At 44.0% G+C, this 21,032-nt stretch overlaps 1 protein-coding gene across 6 annotated transcripts in view; it reads right to left on the reverse strand.

Annotated features, from left to right (window-relative positions):
• Positions 1 to 16,926: 16,926 nt before the first annotated feature.
• The window catches only part of Gpcpd1 (glycerophosphocholine phosphodiesterase 1), a 47,301-nt gene continuing 43,195 nt past the window's right edge, over positions 16,927 to 21,032 (reverse strand). For 3 of the 6 annotated variants that reach the window (XM_034494634.2, XM_034494632.2, XM_076929793.1), the window contains one exon: positions 16,927 to 18,583. In XM_034494634.2, the coding sequence (XP_034350525.1) occupies positions 18,394 to 18,583 (190 nt within the window). In that variant the 3' untranslated portion in view covers positions 16,927 to 18,393. The remainder of the gene's footprint in view (positions 18,584 to 21,032) is intronic. The other 3 variants (XM_076929794.1, XM_076929795.1, XM_076929796.1) reach the window with 2 other exon arrangements.

Here is a 21,032-nt window from a genome sequence, read left to right on the forward strand (position 1 = left end):
AGCTGCAGCACGAAGCGACACAGCACTCTCCTGCAACCATTTCTTCTAACAACTCCTTGGGAGTGGGCGGGGCCTCGTGAGTCCCTCTCTCCTGCGGGATGAAATGTTGATGAGCCCCCCATCATGGGCAAATTATAACAGCTTTGGTGATTCCCTAGGAGTGTGCAGCCCTGTCTTGCCCAGGAGCCATCATTTTGCAGCAGCCCTCCCCATCCTCCAGCTCTGACATCATTTCCGCCTTCCCTTCACAGTGTCCCCCCTGAGCCTTGAAGGCGGGCGATACGGATGCCCCCGTTTAGGCCACAGCACACAACAGTCACTTATCCTCAGCGTTATCGGGTGTTTCTAGGTTCTTGGCCTCTTAGCCAAAGAGCTGCCAAACCCACAGATCTGTACAGAAGCAGGAAGACCAATCTGGAGCAGTAATCATGCAGATACAAAGAGGTCCCCTGGAAAGCTCCAAGCAGCCACATGAGTGACGATACTCAAGGGCCACAATTACTGTTTGAAGTTGCTTTTATGGGATTCGAGAGGAGCAGCTAGTGACTAAAGGGTATAGTTATGGTAGTTCTCTAATTTGTGTGTCTCTTCCCATAATGCTCCTGATTTCAGTCATATGCATGCAGTTATGTATAGGCATGAGGCGATAAATAGGACCTTCTCCAAAGGTTCCCAGAAGATATAGCTTTGCCTCATTGCCTGAAACTAGCTCGGGCCAGATCGGCCTTTCTGTTCTTCATAGCCTGTGCACTGAGAATATACTTGAATGGAAACTATCAATCTGTTGCCAGAGGTGGGGAAACTCGCACCACTGTTCAAAGACAAGAGTCTGTGTGGCTCTGTTTGGGAAAAGGCCAAGGGGGTTCTAGAGGAACCAGACGCACTGTCTGCACAGGGATGTGTGCACTAGTTTATTTTCTATTGCTGTTGTAAACACAGAAACCAAAAGCAACATGAAGAAAAAAGGGGCGGGGTTACTTCATCTAACTGCACCCAGGTTCATCACTAAGGGAAGTCAGGACCGGGACTGCAGGAAGAAGCTACGGAGGAGTGCTGCTTATAGATTGCTCCCCTGTCTTACTCAGTCTTCTGTTGCTGTGGAGAGACACCATTACCACAGCAGTTCTTATGAAAGAAAGCATTTCATTGGTGCTGGCTTACAGTTTCAGAGGTTTAGTCCATCATCATGACAGGGAGCAGGGTGGCACACAGGCACAGATGGTGCTGGAGAAGGAGCTGACAGTTCTACAGCTGGATCTGCAGGCAGCCAGAAGAGACAGTTGAACTGCTAGGCTTGGCTCCCCCCTCACCACACACACCCTCATTCCAACAAGGTCACACCTCCTTGCCCTTATCCAGAAGTACTACCTACTCCCCAGGACTACATTACTCAAATATTCGAGCCTTATAGGTGGCCATTCTTATTCAAACCAACACAGTCCCCATGGCTTTCTCACCTCTTATGCAAGCCAGGACCACATTTCCTAAGGGTGGGACTGCCAAAACTAGGCTGAGCCCTCAGACTCCAAAGGTCAAGAAAATGCCCCACCAGGTTTGCCCGCAGGCTAGTCTGATGTAGGTGTCTTCTAACTGATGTTTCCTCTTTTCAGGTGTCTAGTTTGTGTGAAGTTGACAAAGACCAGCAACACAGGCTGGGTCTAGTGGGACACACGTTTAATGCCAGCAGAGGCAGGAGGATCTGTATTTCAAGGGCCATCTGGTCTATATAGTGAGTACTAGGCCAGCCAAGGCTACATAGTGAGAGCCTGTTTAAAACAAACCAGAAAACCATGCATGCACAGTACGTGGTGTGATGGTAAAGGAACTCTGCTTCCAAGTACAAGGAGGGAAAGGTGCGTGGCCCCAAATCAAATCAGAGTCTCAGATACTGTCTATCTTTTCTGTTAGCTTTCATATATGAAAGAAAAGAGAAGCTTCTCTGACCAAGGCTGACAGTGGTATAAAACATATTTAGAAGGAGGCTTGTGCATTTAGCAAAAGCAGTTGGCTCCCCCAGGGACTATTATCACTCAGCGTATGAGCTCTTGGCCACATTTATGGAACCAGGCATGAATTCCCTCCTATGCTACAGACCTAAAATCTAATAAGAAAATAGTTGGTTCCCTCCTCCCCTCCCCCTCTGCCTCCCCTTGTCCTACCTCCCAACCCCCACCCCCTACCCAACAGTCATGCCAGTATTGTGTGGGTTGGCACACCTACCTAGAAGGTCATTTGTGTAGCACAGAGTTCACATCTGGCTAAAACATTGTGATCTCCCATCAGCCTGCACAGCACCTTCCAACACTAAGAATATTCCAGATCGATTCCAGCTTCATTTCGCCATGCCCGCAACTGAAGTGTGGTGTCTTCGGTGACAGGATCTTACCATATAGTTCTGCTGAATGACCAAGAGCAAAGGCAATAGCCTTTGTGCATTTTTGTGACCTCTCCGGCCTCTCTGACTAACAGCTTTTATGGAGGTATCCTATTCCAGGAACGGGGATTTTTGTCTAATAACCGAGAGCTTCCCAGGGAGCATTGTACGCCATGCAGGGCATCTCCCACCCAACCTTTCTTTAAGCTTACAAAGCGGTAGGTTTCCTTCCATGTGGTTCATACAAGTGTGGTTGTGGCTAATCCTTGCCCCTCCCCTACTCTCCCATATTGTTTCCATGAAAACTCCACGATTACCCATCCCCATATTCTTCTCCATCCCTACTCTGGTATCACATGCATTCTATTCTCTCTTAATGTCTCTTTTTCTTCCTCTTCTTCTAATGGCCTCTTTCCAGCTTCCCGGCCTACAAGCACTCCAAGTTAAATTAATTGCCGTATGACCAGCTATATCACTTCTTAGCTACGTCCCCCAAAGCTCCGTGTCCTGCTGCAGAGGTGTTTGCAACTGTGCTCATTGCAGACCATGAACATTGCACATGATGTCCATTATGAACTTAACAAGCTAAATTATTAAATACTAATCACTCAAAGTTAGGATCTGCTTGTGAGAGAACATTCTTTCTGCACCTTGGTTACTTCAGTTTAGTATTTTTAGTTCCATCCACTTTTGATGCAATTTTCTACTCTCCCCAACCCCCCCCCCCCTTTTTTTTTTTTTTGAGACAGAGTTTCTCTGTGTAACTCTGGCTGTCCTGGAACTCCCTCTACAGTTCAAGCTGGCCTCAAACTTGCCTCTGTCTCCTAAGTGCTGGGATTAAAGGTTTGTGCCACCATGCCCTGGCTCCTGCAATTTTCTTAATTTCATTGTTCTTTGTAGTTGAATAATATTTCATTGTGTAAATGTACGACATTTTGCCATTCATTGGTTGATGGGTGTGTAGGCTGGTTCCATTACCTAGCTCTTGTCAATAAAGTAGCAATGAACGAGTTGTGTGCAAATATCTCTGGAGTGGGATACCCAGTCTTTGGGGTATGTGGCTAGAAGTGATGTGGCTGGGTCACATGGCAACCCTAGTTTTAATTTTTTGTGAGAAACCTCCACACTGATTTCATAGTTATTGCCAATTTGCACCACTTTGCACTTCCGCCAACAATAAACAAGTCCCCCCATTTCCCCACAGCCTCATCCTGACATTTGTTACCACTTCTTCATAACAGCCATTCTGACTGGAATGAGCCAAGTTTCAAATCATACTTAACTTGCTTTCCTGATGGAGACCATTATGGTTGGTTTTAATGTTGACTTGCTACAAATTAGAATTGCCTGAACAGAAAGCCACACCTGAAGAACGGTCCTGATTCTGTTTTGCTTTGTTTGTTTGTTTGTTTTTTTTATTTTGTTATTTTGTGTGTATGTGTTAATGTCTGCATGTGTGTCTGGGGAGCCCGAAGATTCTAGAAGAGGATACCAGATCCTACTGAGCCGCACCATAGCAAGATTTTTTCAGTTCACTATCTTGGGGTTCACAATGGGATCAAATACCTGCAATACCCGCCAGGACTGTAGGCAGCACACTTTCTGGTAGCAGCCTGGGTAGAAAGGGAATGGCAGGCGGGAAAGCATCTTGTCTTTTGCTTACCCTGACCTTTCTCTCCCTGCAGAGCTCATTAGCCTTGTCGTGTCCTTCACTGACAGCAGGATCCGCCTGTCTCCCCCCCTTTCTTTCTTTCTTTCTTTCTTTCTTTCTTTCTTTCTTTCTTTCTTTCTTTCTTTCTTTCTTTCTCTCTTTTTCTTCTCTCATATATTACATCCAATCTCAGTTTTCCTCCCTCCTCTCCTCCCAGCCTGTCTCCCCCACCTCCCCTCTCTCCCAGATTCACTCCTCCATTCAGGAAACAAATTTCCTTCAGAAAAAGGCAGGCCTCCCAGGAATATCAACCAAACGTGACATATTAAAATACAATAAGACTAGGTCCCCCCCCCCTCTCCTTTTTAAGGCTGGAGGAGACAACCAAGTAGGAGGAAGAGTCCCAAAAGCAGGCAGAAGAGTCAGAGCCCGCCTCTGCTCCCACTGTCAGAGTTCCACAAGAACACCAAGCTACATAACCGTAGCATATATGCAGAGGGCCTAGGTCAAACCCATGCAGGGTTCGTGATTGTGGAAAATTGTTTCTAAGAACTGAGATTTCCAAGCATTTATCATTGACCAGAGACCAGTGTCTCTCTTTGAACCTTTTGGCATCCTATTGGGTGACCGAGGCCTTGTGCATTAACTACTATCCCCCAGTGAGAGACATGAGAGTCAGCTGTTGTGGGGTTGCTTGAGACTCCCAGCTTAAAGGACCAAGCACCAGCATCTCTAGTGTGATACAACTGCTGCTGTTATTTTAAAGCAGACATTTCTTTTTTTTTTTTCTTCCTTTTTAGACAGGGTCTATTATATTGTTCTAGCTGTCCTGGAACTCCATGTATAGACCAGGCTGGCCCTATAGACCAGGCTGGCCCTGAAGTATCAGAGATCCTCCTGCCTCTGCTTCCTGAGTGCTGGGATCAAAAGTTTGAGCTGCCACCATACCCAGCTTTAATAAATTCATTCTCTTTCTCTCTCTCTCCCTTTCTTTCTCTCTCTCTCTCATCTCTCATCCCATTAATTTTATTCCTCTAGAGAACCCTGACTAATGAAGCTAAAGAGATTGAACAGCCTTAAAAATATTTCTTAGCGATTTGTCTTTCTTCTTTGAGAATGCTTTGTTCAATTCCATAGCACATTTTTAATTAGGCCATTTTTTTCTTAATGTTTAGTCTTTGAGTTCTTTGTATAGTCTCAATAGTAACCCAATGTCAGATGTCTAGATGGAAAAGATTGTTCTTTCATTCTGAAGGCCAATTTTCAATCAACTATCCTTTGCCTTACAGACCCTTGGGACTTTTCTGAGGGCCATTTGCCATTCCTGTGTGATCAGGGCCCTACTCAGGAAGTCCTTACCCAAAGTTTAGAGGTCATAGAGAAAAAAAACGGGGTGTTTTGGTGTGCTTTCTATTACTGTCATAAAACACCATAACCAAAAGCAACTTGGGCAGGAAAGGTTCTGTTTGGTTTATGTCTCCTGAGTCAAAGTCCTTTGAGGGAAGTGTGGAATTTGGGACCCCTGAGAAAAGACCATAAACTCAATCCAATTATGAGATTCATTGGTTACCTCCTAGCAGGGCAAGGAACCTCTGAGTTAAATTTGAGATTACAATGAGGGAGGAAAAGACTTTTAAAGGGGAAAACCACAATGATGACCTTCAAGATCTGTGCAAGCAAGTAAAAACTGCTCTTTTCTGCCAAGTGATTAAGGCAACTCAAAACAAACTTTGGGTATCTTCATAAGCAAGCTACAGAAGCAAAAACAAAACAAAACAAAACAAAAAAACCAATTAGTCATAACAAGTAGATAGTGACAGCTGTACATTTTGGGTGGGGATCACTGAATTAAAGTTACTGGGAACTTATTTTCCAGGGCCTAGTGTCAGAGACAAATGGCTGATGGGTACTACAGTGATACCTAGAACAAAATGGAGCTTCTTTGGTGTAACGGAAGCCCAGGCAGGAACGTGAATGCAGGAACTGAAGCCACAGAGGAATGATGCTTAAAGGCTTGCTCTCCAAGACTTTCTCAGTCTTATCCCACTCAGGACTGTCTGCTCGGGGGCAGCATGGCCCATAGTAAGCTGGGCCCACCCATAACAAGAATCCACCTGTAACTCTGGTTCCAGGAAATCCAATGGTACTGTGAAAATAAAATTTGAAAGCAGCGTTGAAACAATAACAAAATTCATGGTCAGCAAAGACCACCAACAATTTGTTAATTTTAGTCATAGTAAAATATTAAGTCCCTGCAGGGGCAGGGTGACCAAAAATAAAGGCATGCAAGGGCGTGCCCAGACAAGTCCAAACAAGCCCAAGTGAGTAATGGGCTATCTGGTGTTTACTTCTCTCTCCCTCCCTTTCTGGGAGGTCCGAGGTTCTGCAAGTTCTGCCAGTTCTGCAAGTTGCTGATGTTTGAAATATCCAATCATGTGTAGCTGCGCGAAAGTGCAACCAATCATATGTAACTGCGCCAAATTTTCCCGCTCTCCCCAACCCCTACCCATAAATATCCCAAGTTTCCTGGGTTTCGGGTTTGGAATCTCTATCTCCTGTGTGAGATATGTTCCGGCCCGAGGGCCCTCGTCATTAAACCTCCTCTGCAATTGCATCAAGATGGTTTCTCTTGTATCCTTGGGTTCATGCAGGTCCAGACTTGGGTGAGGGTCCTGTTAGTATTCCGTCTAAACTCCACCTCCCCAGTTACCTGGCAACAGCCAGGTATGCTCCTCCCCACAGTTACCTGGCAACCACCAGGTAGCCTGATCCACTATAAAAGGGGCTGCTTGCCCCCTCCTCTCTCTTTTTGCTCTTGCCCTCTTCCTCTCTCTTACCCTCTTGCCTCTCTGTCCCCTCCCCCACCTTCCTCTCTCTCCAAGTGGTCATGGCCGGCCTCTACTTCTCTTCTCTCCCCACCTTTGCCCTTTCCCCTGAATAAACTTTCTCCCCCTTGGAACCGCATGGTCTGGAGTGGTCTGTTCTGAGCTGCGGTCGGACTTCTTCTTAAAACAACAACAATGGTGCCGAGAGACTCGGATATGAAAACTTCGGGGCAGCTGCTGGATGCTGTAACCGGGCGGCCTGGCGCAGGCGTGGGGACACCGGCGGGCGGTTTAAAAGGACCGACGACATGTGGCCTGCCGCGGACCACGCTGCGCCACCGCCGCCGGTTGTGGTGGCACACGCTGTCCGGGAACCGCCACAGCCACTAGCTGCGGTGGCCAGGCAGGACCGCGGACGCCACGCGGCTTGGGCCCGCCACTGCCGCTGCCACCGCCGCCGCTGCCGTTCTGGCCGAGGCCGAGCTTGGCAGCGCCGCAGCCTTGCACCCACTGGACCTGCCACCCGTCGCCGCCACCGCCTCTACGCTGCGTGGACTCCATCGCTGCTATCTGCCATCACCGACTGCGTTAATTTCCACTGCTGCTGCAGACTAAGTGTGCCTGCGGCCCACCATGTGGTACTCCGCCATGTGGCTTAGGCAGCCAGACAGGCCCACACACAGACCTCGTGGTTCCACTTTCCTGATACCAGACTGCATATTTCTTCAAACACACACCGGCTTATTGGTAAGGAAATTTCAATTGGCTGGGAGGGACCCTAGCCATCCAAATAAGACCTGGCCAGTCTTCCTTGGGCGGTGAAGTGTTGGCATTTGTTTGCCCTGGTCCCTATGACTAGCCTCCTAGCCGAACCACTATTTAGGACATTGGCCACTGGGTGACTTCCCTCCCCTCGAAAGCAATTTACACCCTCCCTCCCAATTAGCTCTAGCAGCTGTCGAAAGCCTGGTACCAGGGTAAATTGCTTCCCGCCGAACTCCGGGAGTTCGTGCTAGCCCCCTGGGTAACCTCGTGACGACCTGGTTACCTAGGCTGTTGGCTGATTTCTTACCGCCTTTCTATCGGGACGCCGATACGATAGCTTGGTAAGCCCTCCCTGTCACCCAATAGGCGCTACATTGTCTTCGGCCGCACTCTCAGGCACCCCACTGGGTTGTCTCCTTAAAAACCTCAGATCTCTAAAATTAACGCCTACTTTGAGGCCTTCCAAATTGATACATCTCTACAATGAAGTCTGGATTCGGTATACTCTAGGTAATGGTTTAAAATGGCCACCTAATGGCACACTAGACCCAGTCATTTAAAAGGGTCTTCATACATACATACAGCAGTCTGGTAAAGGAAAAAACTCCCTATATCCAATCCCTCCATGTGTTCTGCCTGTTCCCAACCTCAGGTTTTTTTTAGCCATCTGCCACTGATCAGAGTAACCATCCTCATGGTCCCAAGAAAGATTTCTTGAGCTCAGAGCTAACCCTTTTCTTCCCTGACCCTCCTTCTAGAACTCCTCTTGGGTGAGACACATCCCCTCTCCTCTTGAGACAGTTTCTCTCAGCTGAGTACCCCAGGCCGGGCCTGGACTGACTTCTCTCTCACAGGAGCACTGGCTCCAAGCTCTAGTCCCTAGTGTGTCTCCCCCAAGGGTCAGTCCGCCACCTGCTGATGCAGCCCTCTTCCCCATTTTGCCTTCTCTGTCATTTGCGACTGGCTGTGACCATTTAGCTCAGCCGGTTTGCCTGAAAAGCAGCGGGTCCAGGACCCTGCTTGCTCCCTTCCCCTCTGTTCCTTAGCTCTGCTCTGGGTCTTCCTCTTGCATTCTGCCCGGGACCTGTAAAGTGAGTGCAGACTAGCCGCTAAAGGCACTGGGCAGTGACTTCCGGCTGCTAATAGGAAGTCCCGCCCTACCGCCACAGCGGACCTGACCTCTGCCCTCAGCTGCGGGCCCATAGCCCCAACCTGCCAGCCATTTGATCGTATGCCACTATTGCCAGCTTTCTTATTCTGTTCCTAGCCAAATGTTTTCCTGCTAATACTAAAATGTGCTTTTCTCTACCTACAGAACCCACTAAAGCTACTTAAAACTGTTTCCTATCCTGTCTTAATAGATTCTTACTACTACTATTAAATTCTATTCAGTTACAACCAAACCTTATGGCTCTCAATCTTGTCAGAAGTCTGCTAATACTATATTTAAGTTTGTAGCCGACAGAACTCCCAAAGCCTGTCACAGTTGACCCAAGATGGTTTCAGAAGACTTGGACACCTAGAAGATACAGCCTGGATTACATGCGGTGATACGGTCACTAACAAATGCAGCGGCAGTGGACTAAACTGGATGCTGTGAGTCAAATGACTTGGCTAAACCAAGGTAAGTCATTTCTCATGTCGCGCGTATCCATTCCACAGAGAAAAAGCCCTGCATCTTCTGTGCTTGGAAGCCAAACTGACTTCGCCCAAGAAACTATGGAGACCATGGGAACTGTTGACTAGTGGACTCTGTCATTTTTAAAATAATATATAACTGCTAGATTATTGTTTACTCTTTCAGACTTCTGACTACATTGACAGCTAAGCTTTCAGAGATATTATCTGTTACCTCATTACTTAAACTCAGTTGCCATCAATTAAATGCTTCTTATTTCCTTTTCTTGCTACTCCACTGTCCTAATATCTGAGTTCCTATAAACTTGCCTACCTCTAATAAAACATGCCACTATATGATCCAACAAAGGTTCATCTTAAAGACTGTTTATGTTATTAACTCATGCTGTTATCGCTTTTGTAAACTTACAAACTACAGGAAACCCACTCAGATTTACCTTTCACGGACCAAATAGATGTCATCTGGATAAGTATATCTGCCTAAACTTCCCACTTACCTATTCCAAAGGGTGGGATCCCTCTGGGTTTCAAATGTACATCTTAGGAAAATTTTCTTTCCCCAAATGTACTTAATCTTATTCCCTACATCTTGTCAAGTCCAGGCACATCCAGAACAACTCCAGAGAAGCAACCTCTAGATGCTCCATCTCCTGACACATACACAGCTGCTTCTACTGGACCTGCTCCTTCTGACCTGTCCTCAGATGGCTCCATGGACCCTGGACAGCAGGAAACAGCCAACTCTCCTACGACCGGACAAACACCCCCATACCCATTCTTCTGTGTTTCCCCTAGAGACACGTCGCCCCCAATGCCAGCAGGAAGTAGCCAGATATCACGACGTCCCTATTCCTGCTTCATAGTCACCTCTTTCTAATTTTTTCTTTTTTAATTAAACCAAAACGGTGGAATGTTAGTATTCCGTCTAAACTCCACCTCCCCAGTTACCTGGCAACAGCCAGGTATGCTCCTCCCCACAGTTACCTGGCAACCACCAGGTAGCCTGATCCACTATAAAAGGGGCTGCTTGCCCCCTCCTCTCTCTTTTTGCTCTTGCCCTCTTCCTCTCTCTTACCCTCTTGCCTCTCTGTCCCCTCCCCCACCTTCCTCTCTCTCCAAGTGGTCATGGCCGGCCTCTACTTCTCTTCTCTCCCCACCTTTGCCCTTTCCCCTGAATAAACTTTCTCCCCCTTGGAACCGCATGGTCTGGAGTGGTCTGTTCTGAGCTGCGGTCGGACTTCTTCTTAAAACAACAACAGGTCCCCTTTTGGGGTCTTTCAGTAGTACCTCTACAGACACCAGGCATGTGCTTGTCACACATACATACATGCAGGTCAAACACTCATAAAAACAAATCGACCTAAAACAATTTAAAAAATATATTAATACTGATTATATAAATTATCTTACCATGAGAATAAAATACAAGGTGTGCCCCGGCCCGCGGGGGATACGACAAGACCCTAGGGAAGGGGGCGAAAGAATGAAGGCACAAGAGACATAAAGGAGGAGAGCAAGTCTGGGGTTCTGATCAAGCTCTGCAACTTTAATTTCAGGCGGCAGGTTATAAAGACACAGCAAAACGGGAAGTTTAGGCAAGAGTCATTGCTTAGGGCTATCCCACTATAGGATCCTCATTGTCTAAGACCATCCCACTGTTGTATCCGGCTCCCAGGAAATGCCAGACGTTCTTTAAGTTCCTGGGACCTGAGACCCGTGAATGTCCTTTCTTAACCTTGTCTGACTAGGCTTTCCAGAACTGCAGGTAATTTCATGAGGTTCTCTTAGAACAGCAGGCAATTTCAAGGGTTTGGCTCCCTGCAAAGGTGCTAAAACGAAAACCTACATCAAATTATGTTTCAACATTTTACAGGTTTTTATTTTCATTCACAGCTATGTTTAAAGGCCTCTGAAGAGCTTAACCTGGTATTAGAAGGAAGTGTGTTAGTAGAAAGTGAGAAATCGCATAGAATGAAAGAAATAGCCAAAGAAACAGGTCAGAAGGCTTGAGTCAGAATTAAGAGGTATCGTGGAATGGAGTCCTACACACTTGTCCAAGCTTGGTCACTCTGAATACGATGGGGTGATCCAAGAGCCTGCCTGGCCAGGCTCTGCTTCCATGGCCTCCTCTGCCTTCGAGTGGGGGTAGGGAAAGAAGAACACTTTGCCTTACAGCCCAAAGAGTGCATCCAGTTGAATACGGGGAGTTCCCCAACAGCAAACATTGCAACCCAAAGGTAGACACTGGGACCCACATAAACTACAGTTTTTACTCTGGTCCCCTGTTCCTTCTGGTCATTAGCTACAGGTGTAAATCATGTACTTGATTTCACATTGAGGTCTGGAGCTCCCAAGGAATGAAATCACAAGACCACCAGATATTGGAAGGAAGAAAGAAGAAATGAGAAAAACATACTCTCAATTCCAACACACACACAGACACACATCACACACACTGACACACAAATACACTGCACAAATATCACACACACACACACACACACACACACACACACACACACACACACACACACAATGTTAAGACAGCCCCAAAATAAGCAGAGCAGGAATTCACGAAAAAACACCTTGGAAAGTACCTTCAAATCAAATAGGTAGAGATCATTATGGCTGAGACAGGCCACGCTAGAAATCGCAAGTGCTTGGCGGAGTGAGGCAGAAAAAAATCATGAATAAAAACAAAAAAATGATTTGAGAGTATTTGTAGGCAAATGGAAGTCATACTTCAATTTTAAAACAAAGTTTGAGTCTAAAAATGGAAAAGTAAAAATCAGGTATATATGAATGAGAATCAGCCAGAAAATTTGGGAAGGAAAATATGATTAATATTTTATAAAAATATTTTATAATAGTATAAGAGTTAATATAATAAACATATCAACCTGTATGTGGTGAACATCAATAAGGAAACTGGAAGAAATTGAACAGATTATCCCTAATGCAGTGCAGATGTGCACTCCTCACTGATTTTAACATGTCCTAAACTCAGGTGGCAAGAGCCTTTACCAGATTTAAGTAAGGGATGGGTAGGTCTGGGAGATGGGGAGAAAAGTAGAGGGATGTATATTTGAAACTAAGGCTATTTGCAAAGACTTACTTTGTAAGCTAAGCTAAAAAAAAAAAAAAAAAAAAAAAAAAAAAAAAAAAAAAAAAAACCCGATGTGGTGGTGGCAAGGACCTTTATCCTAGTACTCAGGAGACAGTGAGAGGTGGATCTCTGAGTTTGAGGTCTACAAAGGAGTTCCAGGACAGCCAGGGCTACACAGAGAAACCATGTTTCATAAAAACAAAAACCAACCAACCAAACAACCAAACAAATAAGAGAGTGAACCCTTGAACAGTGGTAACCTGTGTAGGTGAACTCCCAGAAGCCATAGGCTGGAGAACAGAAGTATCAGGGGTAGGTTATCCTCCCCAAGTACTGGGGTTCAACCTGGCCCTGTAAAATATCCTTTTGAAAACCCTAAGTCAGTTCCAGCACTAAGTGGGGATGACAGGTCTGAAAGAGGCTTTTAGTCAAGGGTGTGACAAGAGTGTAGGCTGCATACATTCAACTGTATGTAGTCAATGTCACAACACAAATGAACATCACTTATTCCTTCATCCCATTAAAATTAAGAGAAAGAAAAAAATGACTATTTTCTAAACCTTCAAATGCTTATCAAATAAACTCAATACTTTCTATCAATGGCTGGCTCTCCCAGAAAAGGAGAAAAAAATTGAGATTTTTTTTTTTTTTAAATGTCGGTAGCCATCTGTTGTTGAGAGCTCAGTGAGCATCAAAGTGACATCTCCACTGACAATCAGAAGAGACCCCAGGCTGTCTGTGACTGCAGTCACTAATAAAATGTATAGGACAGTCCTTAAACTAGAAGGAGAAACCCTCTTTAGTTATGACCAGTCACTTAGAAAATCCCCAAGGCTAATTAAGACCCCCCTTCCTTCCCACCCACATGTCAGAAGATTTGGGCTATTTTGACTAAAATGAATTCACAAGGCTGTTAGGATTATGAGCAATTAACAGTTGGTGGGCAATGGGAATTTGTTTAAAAGCCCATTTATAGGCCAGTGAGATGACTCAGAGGGGTACCCATCCCTCTAATGGCCTGAGTTTAGTCCACGGAACTCACACAAGCACTGTAGCGTGTAAGCCATGCACAAATGCATGCTCGCATGCAAACACAAAGTAAGCAAAACGTAATAGACATTTTAGAGAGGGAAAGCAGAATGGTTTGAGCACTCTGAGGAGAGTCAATACAAGAAAGTGAGAGGAACAGCCTGATTTAAGCAGCCTGCCCTGCTGACTGAGGGCATGGTAAACAGCTGGTTTATGCTTGCGCTGAGGGCCATGTCTAGGCCCTTGGCCATGCAGCAGTAGGGCTCTGTCCGTATCTGTGGCCGATATTACTACCAAAGGCCATGCAGACACCCCTGCCACCTGGAAGCGTGTTAATGTCTAAGGGCTACACAGAGCTGGCCCCACCCCTCACCAGCTGTAGCATTTAAGAGGAGCCCCAGCACCTCACAATGTCTAAAGGGGAGCACAGGAGAGCTGGTCCTGGTGCTGGTGATCTGGCTCTGCCCCCTTGCTAGCTGCAGCACTGGGTGAGCTAGCGGGGGGCAGTGCCGCAGAGCTCGCCCTGGTGGTGTGGGTGCAGGAGAGCTGGCGGGCTGGCTAACTCAGCTACCACCCAGGCCCAGATACAGGGCTTTGAGTTGATGCACCCCAACATCTACCCCATCTATGTATTGCTGGAGCATACAAAGGGGCTGGTTCTGCAAAGCCAAAGTAGCAAGATCTGCATGACACAAGGCAACAACAGGATAGCTGAGAAGAGTCCCACTGAGGATCCAATATTGATAGTGTAGAAACCAAGGACCTCAAACCAAACCAACAATTTATTGTAGTGAACATTTGCAAATAAAGATGTATGGACAAAATGATGCACTATGTGACACACTGCAGCTTCCACGAGATTTATTTTTGAGGGTGTTGTAAGGATGGAGGGCAGATAAAAATGATGGGGATAAATGGGATTGGGGTACATAATGTAAAATTCACACACCCCCCCCCAGTTTATTAAAAAAAATCTTCAGATATAGGAATGAACTTTTAAGTGCATAAATGTAAAAGCAACATATTTTACTGGAAACATTTTAAATAAAATTGTAGTTAAATGACTCTACTTTAAAAATAGGGTTATACACATCCCACCTATAGCAAACCAACAGTATTTCAAATACTGAGTGGACTATCTGCATAAGGTGACTTTCAAGTTATTAAAGAATATATGGGAGAAATTTGACTGAAAACAGGGCAGCTGCCTGATCACATGAACTCAGCAAGAGAAAAGCCATGGCAGGTGTAGGGGTTAGAAGCTGGCTTGCAGATGAAGGAAAACCTGTTGAGGAACCATTTAGTGAGGTGCCCTTCACATAGCTAAACAGAGCCAGGATGGGCTAAGTACACAGACCTCAAAGTCTGGGCTGCAGCCATAACTTAAAGCCATGGATGGGATGCTACTGGGCTTTTGCTAAGCATTTTCACTTTCTGCAATTAGCTCGTGTCCCATCCCACTTTCCATCCGATACAACGGGTAGAGGATGTTTGTTTAAATCTCATAAAATACTGTATAAATTAACCCAGAGATTTTCTATTTCTAAATGAATATTACTTCAGTAGTTTTTGTTGTTGGGGGCTGGGGTTGAGAATGGCTCATGGTGTAGTCCTAGTTGGACTGGGCCTGACTCTCCAGTGCTGTGACTAAACGCATTTGCCACTACACCTAATAATTTTTTTACTCCTATAGGTATTTTGCCTACATAAATGTCTGCACCAAATGCATTTTGTGGTCACAATAGTCAGAAGATGCCAGATGCCCCTAAAACTGTAGTTAATAGAGGTTTTGAGTCACCATGTAGGTGTCTGAAATGGAACCTTGGCCCTTTGGCCAAGTGAGTGGACCATTTCTTCATCCCTCTTCTCCGCTTTGAAATTAATAGTAGGACTCTTACATTTTCTTCTTCCAAGACAGCTCTCAGCCCACCCCCATCCAAACAAAACAACACAACAGAAACATGACTACTTTGGCCTGACTTTAAACAGGTTGTGATTCGAACTGTCATAACTCTTTTTTGGCTGCTGCTCCATTAAGGGCTTGAGAAATCATAACTATTTCTTTTCCTTTCTTTTTTTTTAAGACTAGGTATTGTATATCCCAGGATGGCCTAAAACTGCCATAGCAAGTTAACCTTAAACTTCTGGGATTACAGGATACATATACCCCATGACACCTGGTTTATGCAGTGCTGGGGATTGAATCCAGGGCTTCCTGCCTGCCCTATAGCACAGTCCTAACCGTATGCTTTCTTACAATTGAAATATCCCAAAGCTACTTCTCAAATCTCTAGATGCCCAGTGAGGCTAAATGAATCCCTGATCATGAATAAGCACAGTATTGTACTTCTGGTATGAATACCTTATCTTCAATCAGAAAGTCACACTTAATATTGAAAATGAAATCATCCGCAATGAAGGGTACTGTCATCAAGCCAGTGTAACCGAATCCATTACACTGTAGACGACAGGCACTGACAGCTGCAGAGAAAAAGGCAGAGGAATGATCATCACACATGATAAGCAAGCTGCCTGCACCACGCACAAGCCCAATAAGCTCTACCTTCACAGACAAGTCAGAACCCTCAACACCACCTTCATGAGGGAGCTGTGTGCCCTGCCTCCATACTTAGCAGTGCTACTACAGGGAGCAAATGCCAGAGAATCATAGAACTTACTAGAAAGTGTATAATTAATAAACTTCTACATATAAAAATTGACATCAATAAGCTATCCCAGTGGTCATAATGTAAGCCACTCCAAAATGTGCATTCACAATACATTTCATTTACTGTGGAAATAAAAATAAAGTAGGTAAGATGAATGCCAACTGTGTCTGGAATGCCCCAAGATCACTAGCAATGGCAATATAAGGAGTAGTAAAATATGGGTCCCCCCCTTTCAAAAGTGTTGGTAGTGGATAAAGTTAGAGGATGCAGCAAGAGTGTGGCAAGGTGATCGGGAAAGGTTCCAGGCAAAGGACACACAGGCACAGATGGCATGGTGCAGAACTCGTCATGGCATGGCTGAGTAGAGTGGGAAGTGACAGCTAGTGATATGAGGCATTGGGTTAGCTATACAGTCTATAATCAACTAGTGACGAAGACAGTAGCCAGGCTCTATGGTACAACAGCCTACCTACCTCTCAGCAAACTAAACCCACACTCCCTACCAACTCTTCTTTAAGCTCCCTGCTGTACGCTTTTGCTTCCCTTCTGTCCTGTACACAATCATGGAGCTAGGAGGGGAAATACATGGGAATGGCCACAGAACAAAACTAGAGAGGCACAGGGAGCACACCATACAGTGTGCGGGTCCGTGAAGGTACCTGGTTATGTGAAAATGTTAAAGATTCATTCAACATGGGAAAGTATAGAAATACCCTTGTAGAAAACAATTTTCTAAACTATGTTAGGTTCCACTAAACACTGTCTTACAAATACAATACCATAGGTTTTCAGACCCTGTCTACCCATAGTGAAGAGCTGATCCAAACCCCAATTGTTGCACTGTTAAGAACAAATCAGGAAGCCAAAGGTGGTGGCACAAGACTTTAATACCACTTAGGAGGCAGAGGCAGACGGATCTGAGAGTTCAAAACCAGCTGGTTTACACAGTGAGTTCCAGGACAGCCAAGGCTACACAGGTTGTCTCAAAAAATTAAAAAAAAAAAAAAAAAAAAAGTACAACTTGTCATTTCAAGTCTTAGGTTTTTTAGCTTCTGTCAAAATATGTCAATACATGAACAAACTGCCTCAGCAGGAACACTGTGAAAGTATAGTGAGTCGGCCCATACAAGCAGAATAAAATTTCTATTTGTCAGACAGAATACCATTATAAAACCATTCTACAAAATACCTTCTTGGAATTTAATTTTAAGATGCGGAAAAAAATAAATCTGTCATTTTATTTAACATTCATTTTGAAGTTACAGTTTTATCAATACAATCTGCTTCTAATGAAATCTTAGTATAATCCTAAAAGCATGCATTTATATACAGTAAGATCTACATTCCTAAATAAATTACATACATGATATATATTAAACAATAAAGAATACCAATTTGAGAATTCAGGACATTTATTTTTCTGCATGGAAACTTAACTCCTGTGTAACACACACAGCAATGATGTTACTAGGTAGTGAGACACTAAATAAGCACACTCAGTGTCTAAAACAGACTGGGTTGTAGGCAACAAACTATCTTCAGTCCTTAACATCTCACTCACCTAGCACCAGATGCAAGGACTCAACAGTAAACATGTACAATCTCATGCTTAGAACCTAAAGCATGCATTGAGTCAAATTTGTACATTCTGATCTACACTACTATCTATGTAATATATACTTCTTACAAATACTTTATACATTAAGTTACCCTGCAGGATCCTGGAACTTCAACATCTTTGAACGGTTTATGAAACAAGTTTTGAGGTTCATCTGCAGGCTGGTTTAGGTCAAGTGGGAAATGGCAGCAATCTGAGGTTTATACTAAAGGAAAATGGTGCATGTTCTTATCAACCCATGTAAAGATACCTATGTACATGGATGACACACACTTGTGCAGCTGGAGCCACCAGTGCAAATGCATGCATTGAGGTACTTATTTTTCCATGGTCAGGTATAATTATGCAGTCATTTTTCTCAAGCACTGAAGATTTAAGACTTAATCAAATGAAAAGCCTGAACCTTAAATATGAGATATTTGTATAATTAATTTGCAAGTATTACACTTTTAATGGAGATTCACCATTATAGGCTTGGATATCTCATTGAAAATGTTTAACAGCATATTTTCTCATTGTACAGAGAATGATTGGTAATTATACCTGGACAAGTGATAAATAGCATACTTGATATTCTTGTGGGAACTGTAATGAAATAGTACAATACTTCATTATTGCTTCATTGGACTGAGAAACCTAAGACAACAGCAGTGCTCAATGGTGAAAACTGAACATCAGAACAGCGGTGTGCCCCTAAATGTCCTCTGTGCACTATGAACTAAGCGTTCTCCACATTATCAATGCCATTGGCATCCACATGGATATTAGGCTCCACACAGAAAGGAGAAGGAATAAAGTGGCTAACAGTGGGACACAAACAGTTCTTAAGCTCTGGCAATTCTCGCTTTAGGCGCTCCAATTGCTCCACTTGGAATATATTCGGCTGTTCAGGCATCCAATCGTATATCCTATGGTGAAACAGACACAAAAAAACATAATGTAATTTTATGTTTATTAAAGACTTTCTGACTTTTTAAGAAAAATCATTTTAAAAGTACCTGGAATATCCTTATTATAGATATTTTATTCTGCTTTATGATAATGATAAAGATCAAATCATTAGTTTAATTTTCTTCTCATTATTTTCAAATAAGTCAGAATAGAACTGTTCTTTTGAATAAAAAAAATGGAACTTCTAGTTCTCTAGTGATTTTTGAAGTATATATCCTCCAGGTCAATTAACTGCTGGTGCCTTACTTTACAGGAGGAAAATGTCCTGAGAGCTAGAACTTGTCCCCAGTGACTTAAGTCACAAATGATCAAAGAGGCCAGAAAGAGCCTCTGGTGGATGAGGCATGCCCACAGGCAAAGACCAGCTTCATATGCTTCATATGTCATGAGAGAATTTTCATGATGTCACAGGAGGGAAGACAGTCTTAGAATATATACACACTTTAACTGTGCACAGTAACACAAGATTTTCTGTTAAAAGAAATACAGGGCTGATGGGTTAACTCTGACCACACTGGTAGCCAGTCAAGGCCACCCAGGTATCAAGCAGACAGTCTCTTATGAGGAATCTGATCAGTCAAGAAGTGAAGCCCTAAATAAATCTCAGAGGTCTGAGCAGCAGGCCACCAAGACCATCCTATAACATCCTATGACAGCCCCACTGATTTATCCAGAGCTTCCTATATTTCAACCAAAAACCTTTTAAACATGGAGAGAGAGAGAGAGAGAGAGAGAGAGAGAGAGAGAGAGAGAGAGAGAGAGAGAGAGAGAGAGAAAGTTTTAAAAAGCTTAAAAAAGAAAATAACAGCCTGACTCGGGAGAAATACATTCATCAAATGAGAACAGGATACTACATGTTCCCTAAATAGCACTTTCAGCAACAAAAGTCCTTAGGAATTAAAAACACAATATCATATATGGAAAACTCAATACAAACAGATGAAAAAGTTCCAGACTAGAATGAAAATAGAAAACAGAGAAAGGTTTACAAGTGAGGTCCAAAAGCTATGATACAGAGGACTTAAAGAAAATAAATCCAGAAACAAAATACAGAAATCTCAGCAATGCCATACAACATTCCCTGTCTTTTATCCAGTACCAGGGATAAGCCCAAGGCACCATGCACACTACCACTGAGCAACATCCCCATCCCAAAGTTCTGTATCTCTTCATCCCCCAAAGAGTGTCTCCTGCCTGGCCTCCTGTGAGTGCTGGGACGATAGCCATGTTCCATCACACCAAGTTTATGCTGTGTTGGGAGCAAACTTTGGGTTTTGTGCACACTAGGGCAAACTCTCTCCCAGCCCAGTCTTTAATGACATATACCAACAGGATAGAAGGAGGGTACCAAGTGTTCAGGAAGGGGTAAAAGGACTTAGAAGAAGGTCCATCTCTATATTCCAGAGCACCAGTAACAAAGAATAGATTCTCCCAAGTTTCACAAGGGAAACAAATACTAGAAGAAACAGCAACCAGTGTGACTTCAGTTCTCAATGAAAACCTACTTCTCTACACACTGTGCAGAAAGCCCCTAATCATGGTATAAAGCTGCTGCACTTCATGTTCTGTCATCTCACTGGGAGTGGTTAACTTAGGATGGCCTTTATAGTTTTGTCAAATTACCATCTGGCTTTGGCATGGCAGATAGCAATGTCTACTACAATCAGGCAGGCCTGGAAGTCCTACTCCTTTTGCTTCTGTGCAAGCAGTGAGATTGCAGGCATGCTCCTCAAAGCCCAGCTAGATTCATGCTAGGGGATCAGGAACACAGACCAATGACAGAGAACTTGAGTGGCATTGAGAATGGCCAAGTTTAGTCCCAAACATCACCACCAACTAAAAAAAAAAAAAGTTGGAGCAAGAGAAAAGGGGAAAGAACGGACGGACACTGGCAGTGTGTGGAGGAAGTCATTTATGTCCCAATGTGCTTCTGTATAATCCCAGTTCTTCCCTCCCTTGCCTTCCATCCACTACTTAATTTTTCTCTTACAAAATTTTAATCCTTAAATAATATGCCTTAAATAAAATATTTGGTATTTATATAAATTTAATTGTTACTGTTATGTTCTGAGGCTACAAACAAAAACAAAGCAAAACCTACACACTTCTATCACTGTTCTCTCATAAATGCCTCACAGGCTCCAAATCACTAATTACTCTATTTGTCTATTTAGAACCATACAGGTAAAGATAACATAAAAGAAATCAGGAGCTTGGCCAGAGCCAATTAAAGGAATAAACCTGGTGTTTTTATTATAAGCCTTCAAAAACTATTTGAATTTTTATGTTTTTGCACATATTTTCACACCAATATAAGCTCCCTTGTCTCTTGGACTCTAAGTAGAGCTCATGCCAGGTTGGCCTTCCAAATGCCCCTACAGTCCTACCCTGCCTTATGCTGGGCCC

The sequence above is a fragment of the Arvicanthis niloticus genome, chromosome 2 (assembly GCF_011762505.2).
Source record: "Arvicanthis niloticus isolate mArvNil1 chromosome 2, mArvNil1.pat.X, whole genome shotgun sequence".
Lineage (NCBI taxonomy): Eukaryota > Metazoa > Chordata > Mammalia > Rodentia > Muridae > Arvicanthis > Arvicanthis niloticus.